Genomic DNA, 8535 nt, shown 5'->3' with positions numbered 1-8535 from the left:
CAGCAGCTGGGGAAGGTGAACGGGCACGGAAGCAAAAACGGGATTGAAGTGTGGAATCGGCTCCGGCGGCTCTCACGCGCCTCCTGATTGTCGCCCTGCTTTTTCGGTGCTGCTTAGGGGTTGGTTTTTTTTTTTTTACCCATTTTAATTGAAAATGTTTTTCCTCACAACAGGCGCAGACGTTATTCCACGCAATTCTTTTGCCCGTAGCGAGCAGGAAGGGGGAAGGCAGAGCGCACCGCGTGTTCCAGCACAGCTCTCCTTGCGAGCTCCGGTCTCCTTTGCCTGTGCCGTTGTTTTTAGCGCAGGCGGTGTCTGGCGTCTAACGCGATGACCTGAGCCTACCAGCCGCGCGTCCCCGGCGGGGCCCCGACCTTGTTCAGGAGCCCCCGAGCTGCCTCGCCACTGCCCGCGGCCAAGGGGGAGGTGGCGCTCAGCTTGGCCCATTTGTGACCCCCCCCCGGGGCTCTGCAGGGCTGCAGTCGTGGCCCTGAGGAGGAAGAGCACCAAGTGTTTAAAAAAGAAAATTAAAAAAAAAAAAAAAGAAGCTGAAAGAAATGGGTTTCATCGATGATAACTGGAGCCATTCCGGGTAAAAGGAGCTACCTTCTGGGAAAATCATTTTATTGTTTCTAGGGGCCCAGTAAATTTCTGTCTGGCACAGACAGAACAAAAAAAGCAAGCTCCTTTCACGAGAGGCGTTTAAATAACTTCCTAGGACTTATTTGGGTGTCGATCTGCTGCACAAGAAGGGCTGATACCTTGCAGCTTTGCACCTTTTTTGCACGGGCAGTATTACCCGTAGCATACCGTATGCTTGGGTTTATACGTGCTGTTATACGCGCCGGTACGACGTTTTGCCCTCTAGAGGTGCGTGTGTCTGCCCCCCCCCCCCCAACCACCCCCCCCCCCCCCTGCCGCTCCAGCGGCGTTCACAGCCTGCGCATGTTTATGGAGAAGTAACTCCTCTGGCCACGTATTTCAGCTAATTAGATATTCTTAGCAGAGAGTAATATTAACCCCTCCTTCCCAAAGCAGACCTTGCCTCCGTTTGGGTTTACAAAGCTGAATGATGTGCAAAAGCTGGTTTTTGCTGGAATTCCCCCCCTGGGCCTGGCTCTTTGGGTCGATCGGCAGGACTTGTGGCTCCAACGCACGGCAGCGGCAGTGACCGTCATCCCCAGGGTCACCCCCCCGTCCCTTCTGGTTGTGTCCAGAGAGCCTGAGGGAAAACTTCACACTGAGACAGTGTCACGGTGTTCTGAGTGATGGGTGAAGGCTTTGGACTGATTTACAGGGTGGGGAGAGGAGGAGGAGGAGGACATGGGGTCCATCTGGTTTGGCACCTTGACACTCGTGCCTGCTCTCCGGGGCTCTAGACTTGAAGATGCGTCATGGTCTCAGCTTGGTTTTTGTGTGCTTTCTCCTAGGATATCCCCACCGGAGCCGACAGCTGTGTGACCAGCCTCTCGTGCGATTCCCATCGTTCCTTAATCGTGGCGGGGTTGGGTGACGGCTCCATCCGCGTGTTCGACAGGAGGATGGCTCTGAGCGAGTGGTAACCGCCCTTCCTTCCCGGGTTTGGTGGGGTCCTCACACGTCCTCCTCCTTCCCTTCAAAACGTTTCTCTGCTTGTTCCTCAGCCGTGTCATGACCTACCGAGAGCACACGGCCTGGGTGGTGAAAGCATACCTGCAGAAACATCCTGAAGGCAACATCATGAGTGTCAGGTAAGAGAGGTTTCGCTGTTTGAGCTCTTTTCTTTTAAACAGGGTTTGCTTTTCTATTTAAAATCTGCCTCTGGTATTTCAGGAGCGAAGAGGGAAAAGCTCTTTAGTTGGACGTTTGGTTCAGTAATTAACTCCTGCTCTGAACTTGGGGGAGAGGAGGCAAAAAGAAATGTGAAGCTTTCCTTGGAAGCCTGTTAGTGAGGTTTGAGAGTAAACACGAAGGCGTCTCTGCTGAAATCACTGTCACGAGGCGTGTGAGGGAGGAATCGAGTGAACCAGAAACCTAAGCTAGATATAGTATATCTTATGGTTGTTCTTTATTGCCAGCATCTCCGTGGGGTCATTTGAGAGAGAACATGAGAAGGAAGGTTGATGTTGCATCTGTCGGGCATATTGCTGCGCCGGATTGCTTTGCTGTCTAGCAATTTCCTACACAGAAATCCATTTCTGCTGCCTGGTAAATACTGCAGAGCGAGCAGCATATACTTACTGGGCCATTAAAGAGCAGCAGAATATAATTTATTGTCACAAAGCCACTGTTTGCACACAAAGAGGCTCTTTTTCTTGATTACAAAACGAAAACAAAACATAATTTTCTGGGATTCAGAACATTCCTGAGGTGGGGGCTGGGCCAGCAAAAATGTATTAAGACTTTCAGGAAGGGGATTATGCGGTGCAGCTGCCAGATTTGTCGAGCTCACATATTAGAGTTTTTAATCTTCCTTCCTGTAATCCTGTCCCAGCAATCCCGGGGGTCAGGCCCGTACGCTTGGCCAGCCTGGGTCTGAAGGCTCGCTCTGCCCCTCTCCTCGGTGCCCTTCTCAGCCCGTGGTGCTTTCTCTTGGGGTTGAAGAGGTATGAGAGAATGTCGTACCTCAAAGGACAGGTCCAGTCTCATCCCAAAGGGATGATGTTTGTCGAGAGAAGCCACCTTGCTCTCCGTTTCTCCCAGTTCACTCTCGCCTTCGGTTGACGGCAAGATCCAAGAAGAGCAAATGTTAGGACGTAGCGAGGTCTCGCTCCAGCTATTTCCTGAAAACCTTGAAGGCATCTCATTGCTTGTGACCCTCAGAGAAACTTCTTCTCTGGACCAGAGGCAGGAGTTTGTAAGGCAGGGCTGTGGCTCTGGGCCGGACCCTGCGCCTCTCCGTTGTCCGCCACTGGTTCACCACGTCGCGCTGCGCTCAGCCGCTTTGGTCTGTGCGATGGTGCTTCTCATTAACTGTCAGCTCTGCTTTTACCAGGCTGCCAGCGTTGCTCGAAAAGGTCCTTAACCACCCTCCGAAGATCCTGGTTTGGTAGCGTAGCTGTTGGCTTGCTGTTGCCCGTTACTGTTCAGCTGGGACGTGTTTGCCTGTGCAGTCCCTCGCCACAGAACTTCACTTCCATTTTAAAGCTCTTGCCTGGTCTTCCAGTACACTCAGAACCATTTGCGAGTCCTGGCAAGGTTCAAAGCTTTAAATGAATTTCCTGTACATTTGATCTCTCTCAACATTGCCATCCTGTCCTTAGGACCTAAATCAACCTCAGGTTTGATTTGTCTTGAATTGAGTTGTGTGACAGATGGAGTTGCAGCTTCTCGTAATGCTGTAAGCGATCCTGTATGACAGCCTTCCGTCAGCATTCGATACTCCAGAGGTAAAGAAACCGAAGGCAATACGCTTCCTTATGCTTCCCTTAACTATGGGGTGACTCACGGTTGTATGGCCATCGGTGCCTTGGAAACAAACTGTAACACCTTCAAAGTTGTGGTGCCCAAAGCCTCACATCTGCTGCCAGCAGAACAAGATCGGATGAGCTAATTTTGAATTTCATTTGCATAGGAGACTTTTCACAGAATCATAGAATGGTTTGGGTTGGAAGGGGCCCCTAGAGCCCATCCAGCCCAACCCCCCTGCAGTGAGCAGGGACACCGCTAACCAGATCAGGTTGCTCACAGCCCCGTCCAACCTGGCCTTGACTTTTCTGTTTGTCTCTCTGTACGTCAGTTGACCAGTCCCCTACAAGGAGCTCGGAAGGGCAGATGTACCATAGCAAAATCTTCCATCCTCGGTCCCAGGGCTGCGGGAAAAGATGCACCCGCTTCGCATCTAACGGGGGATTCAGTGCTGTGCTTCGGGGAGATCACTTAAAAAAGAGAAATCATTGGAGTTCGAAAGGTGCTTGACCCACCAAGCACGATATCTTGCCATTGCCACCATTGCCTTCCCCACCCTCTCTTCCCTGATAAAGTCATCGATGGGATTGAGGCATCGCCCGAGCCTTGGCAGGGTTTGCCACGCCTGGCCCACAGCGTTCTTTGGACAGCAAGGGCCGTGGGCTGTGTCCAGGCGTTTGGCGTAGCGGGCAGTGCCGGCAGATCCCGTCTGGTTAGAGTTGCCTAATACAATTTCCCACTGTGAAAAGGAGAAGGAATTTGGGTCTGACGTGCAGCGTGGTGCATGGAGTATGACACGAGCAAAGGCCCTGGCACTCGGCGACGAGCTGTACGCGATGCACGCGGTAACGGATCGGTGCTGGGGGCAGGGGCAGAGCTGTGCGCAGCGCCGAATGCGCACCAAAGACACGCGGCGCCGGTGGGCGAGCAGCCGTGCTGGCGGAGGAGACCAGGCTGCGCGTCTTCTCTGGCTGCCTTCGCCGATCCAGGCGCTCAGCTCACAGGCGGGCACGTGGCTCGATTCCCTGGGCTTTCGGATCTGGTCTGGGCCTGACGTTGTGAAACTCCTGTGTTGGCAGTGTAAACGGAGACGTGCGGTTCTTCGACCCCCGGATGCCGGAGTCCATGAAGGTCCTTCAGATAGTGAAAGGGCTGACGGCCCTCGACATTCACCCGCAAGCCAACCTCTTTGCGTGGTAAGTTTTAGCTTCATCGCCTGCATCCCTGGACGGGCGGAGGGGGCAGTTTGTCTCTGCAGACATCATTCCTGGGGTTTTGTTGGGTTTGTTGGTTGTTCTGACCTCGCCACAAACGGCGCAGCTGCTTTCCCATCTTTGCAGCTCAGGAGTTTTATCCCTGGCATGCGTTAGTGAAACCTCTGCACCGGTGGCTCAAAGCGAGGGCGCGCGGTCTTGGGACTCCTGTGTCAGATCCCCGGGCACGTGTGGTTTTGGGCTCTGAGTAGGGACCAGCAAGTGCTCCACAGCCGCGTGTCCTGGGGCTGTCGGGGGATCTGCTCTCGGTGAGCGCGTGCATCCCCCCTTCATGGTTCTCCACTCGGTCCTGCCGTGTAACAGGTAACGGCGGTTCCGGCCCTTCTGTAAATCGCTCTGCCCCGAGGTTGCCAAGGTACGGTTCAAGCCAGGCTCCCCACGTACAGGGACTCACTGCCACTTCTCTGATAACAGGGGGGCTGCGGGCGGCGGCGGTGGTGTTACCACAGCATCCGCGGTGACCCCGTGTGCTCTTGATTCCCTTCCAGTGGCTCGATGAATCAGTTCACTGCGATCTACAATGGAAACGGGGAGCTGATCAACAATATCAAATACTACGATGGTTTTATGGGACAGAGAGTTGGAGCCATCAGCTGCCTGGCTTTCCATCCTCACTGGGTCTGTATTCCCTGGGTTTGGATTCTGGAATTTGCATGTCTTCATTAATGTCCGTGTCGGAAGGGGGAAAGGTGCAGAGGCTCCTCCAGCACAGAGGGAAGCTGCCCCAGCCTGGTCCTCTGGGGATGCTCTGAGCCTGACCTCGGCCCAGGTCCTTCAGGGCTTGTCCTCCAGGCTGTCCCAGACGACCACACCGGCGGTGCTGCTGGTTTATGATGTGGATAGAGCAGGATTCCCACCGGTTGGGCCCTTTTTACTGGCGGATCGACTTGATAGACTGTTCCCATTTCTTTCCATCGCTCTGGGACTGCAGCCTGGCGTAGCTCTGTAGTTCTCGCCACAGAAGTTGTCCGAGGTGAACTTGCCTGGAGCTTACTGGGGAGGTGCGGTCTCTCGCTTCCAGCACGCAAAATTCCCTGTGCTTATTTATTCCATGCCTCTTCTCTCGCAGACGGTAGGCTCACCCCTGCGCCTCTGGGGCTGCTTTTACGCTGCCTGATGTAAGGCTTTAGGAAGCCCTGATGCTGTGCGGGGGGAAAACCGCGCGTCAGAAAAAGGAGAGAACTGCAAAATCCGCAGGCATCAGCTGGGGAAGTCTAGAATGAATCAGAGCAGAAAGGCAATGTCGGGGTGTGTCACAGCCGAGGTGGCTCTGCCGTAGTCATTAGAGAGGGGAGCTGGTTGCTACCTAATTAGGAGGCAGGTGCCCATCTGCATTATGGACTTCTGCTCACCCCGGGGACGAGAATAAATGAAGGAGACTGGAAGCCTAAAAAACCAACGTGAGTGGGTGGGAAAAACAGGAGGAGGTTAAAGGCAGCACCGAGGCAGTTATTTCAGAGACCTGCGGATCCAGACACAAACGTTTAATATGTGATGGGGGAGAGTGGTGGGAATGGTGAGGGCCTGGCGGGGAGGAGGGAGGGGCGGTGCCATCCTGCGATCCGGCGTTAGCCGGGCAGGGAGGGGGGCGGCAGTTTTCCCCCCCTAGGTTAAAGGCAAGCTCGTCTCCTCCTCGGCTCTGAAAAGCCGCTTTGCCCAAAGCTAAAGAGCGATTTTGCTGTCCTGCGGTTCCAGGGATGGAGAAAGAAGTGGGCAATGATTTGAAATGTTTTGCCCTTTAAATAAGCAAGTGAACAGAGCCCTGTCCAGCCCGGGTCTCCGCGGCTGGGATTGTTCCTGGGCCTCTCGGGGGAGGCGATGCTGATTTTCCGGCCCGGCGACTGTTCCTAACTATCAGATTTGCAGTCATTTAGAGAAATTATGTTAGCGGTTGGCAACTAATAGTCACCATAATTTTTCCCCTCTGGCTGAAATGGGCATATAACTCACTGGGAGGATGTAGGTGCTGGCAGAAACGGCGTCAGAGCTGCGCTGGCAGATGCACTGGCGAGCTCCCGAGCATCCGGGCGTCACTGCTGGCAATGCCGACCGTGGCCGTGGCGCCTCTCGTCCCTGCGCGACACCTGTACCTCATCCCCGCTCTGCTCTTTCCGCAGCCTCACCTGGCAGTCGGCAGCAACGACTACTACATCTCGGTGTACTCAGTGGAGAAGCGGATCAGATAACGGCTGGCGGCAGCGGCACCGGAGAAGGGAGTCCCAGCGGGCAGGGCCGTGTCTCACCCATGATGTACATAGTGAAATTATCGACTTGAATGTTTAGTGTTGGCTGCTGCTGCAACCCATAACTTGAACATATTTTTTTTTCTGACTTAGCTACTGATGATTTTGACAAGGGGAAGAGAGACAATCTCCTTTTTTGTTTGTTTGTTTGGGTTTTTTTTTTTCCCCAGCTATATCCTCTAAAAGCTGCAGAAAAGGAACATTTTATTTTTGTTTCCAGTGGTTGGCTTCTCTGTTAGAAACACGGCTCCTGAGCTTGGAGGGACTGGATGAGGCAAGACCCTTGAGCAGGGCTTTTTGGTTTAGTCTTTGTTTCTCTGTTTTGCTGGAGCGTAGGTTGCTTTAAGGACTGCGGTCAGGACTCACCTACAGCTCTGTGCGCTCGACCAGACCAGGGGACCCCTCCAGCTGCTGCCTACCCCGTGCCAAACTGAAATTCCTCCAACGGGGCAGCGAGACCCGAGCTGTCCATCTGCAGAACAGCGTACGTGCTCCTGCACCGCCCGAGCCTGGGCAAGGGAGGTAGGAGAGCGTCTCCTCTGCACGGACCCTGTCCTCTCCGGTGGAAGCAGAGGCAGAAGGCGACTCGGTGGCAAGGGGAGGTGGGGATCCCGAGGACAGGGGCTTGAGGAGATGACAGGAGCCAGGCAGGATGCCGCCGTACCGTAAGGTTGCACGTATAGGGAGAAGAGGAAAGAAAGAGAACGGACATCTCCAACGTCCCAGCAAGCCTGGAGCAGGTCACTCACGTCACCACTTTCCACCCACGCACACGGTGCTGGTGGGGAGGTCTGGGGTATCGCGGTCACTGTCACTTCCACAGTCACTGTCCTTCTGCCCACGGGGAGCTCCACGAGCAGCCCGGGAGGCTCCAGGTTCAAGCCGCGGGCTTTCATGTCGCTCCAACGCGCTAATATTCAGCAAGGTGATGGTCAGGAGAATTTGCACACTTGCTGCTGTGCGTCTGCAGCTGCACACGTTGTGTGGCCGTGGCTCGTCTGTCTGTCCCTGCAGAACTGGGCATGTAACCACACGTGGTCTGAGCACGAGAGTCACAGAAGGAGGGGGCAGCAGGTCATCCTGCTTTGAGCAAAACAGCTTCGTCCCAGCTGTCTAGGGAAAAGCTTGCTCCATCTTCCACACCTTCCCTGTCTGAATAATGAATGTTTCTGTCCCTTGAAATCCATGGTGGGTGTGGGGAAGGGGTAGGCAGAGCCAGAGGGCAGGTTTCTTCCAAGTGGCTGCTGCCGAGGTGCGGTTTAGCTGGCCGAGAACAGAACTTGCACTGTGCAAAAACCACTGCAGCGACAAGGGTTGACCTGCTGCGTCCAGAAGTCCCCGGTTTCCCTCCCAACCGGAGCCACGGAGTCTGCAGGCTCCCAGCAAACTGCCAGCGATGAGGCTCACCGCGAAGGAAATGCCGAGGGAAGGGGTGAGAAACGTCCTGCGGATGGTGGCTTCGCCCCTGCCGTGGCGCCTGCGGAGCGCGTCCGACCCGTCACTGCTCCGGAGGCACCAGATAATCTCCTTTCCTCTACGCGTGGAGGCCGCCGGGCCACGCAGGGCTCGTGGAGTTGGCTCGCTGCGGGGAAGCGGCACGCCAACGCCGTACGCGCGTCCGGATACTGGCT

At 54.9% G+C, this 8535-nt stretch overlaps 1 protein-coding gene across 1 annotated transcript in view; it reads left to right on the top strand.

The window, feature by feature from the left end:
• The window catches only part of RPTOR (regulatory associated protein of MTOR complex 1), a 163041-nt gene extending 154539 nt beyond the window's left edge, over positions 1–8502 (top strand). The window contains exons 33-37 of the mRNA XM_035899198.1: positions 1431–1558; positions 1644–1730; positions 4467–4583; positions 5150–5279; positions 6779–8502. Of these exons, the coding sequence (XP_035755091.1) occupies positions 1431–1558; positions 1644–1730; positions 4467–4583; positions 5150–5279; positions 6779–6847 (531 nt within the window). The 3' untranslated portion in view covers positions 6848–8502. The remainder of the gene's footprint in view (positions 1–1430; positions 1559–1643; positions 1731–4466; positions 4584–5149; positions 5280–6778) is intronic.
• Positions 8503–8535: the final 33 nt, after the last annotated feature.

This window comes from Egretta garzetta, unplaced genomic scaffold (assembly GCF_000687185.1).
Source record: "Egretta garzetta isolate BGI_Z169 unplaced genomic scaffold, ASM68718v1 scaffold131, whole genome shotgun sequence".
NCBI lineage: Eukaryota > Metazoa > Chordata > Aves > Pelecaniformes > Ardeidae > Egretta > Egretta garzetta.
The sequence above is the reverse complement of the archived record's forward strand: the minus strand, read 5'-3'. Positions and strand labels throughout refer to the sequence as shown.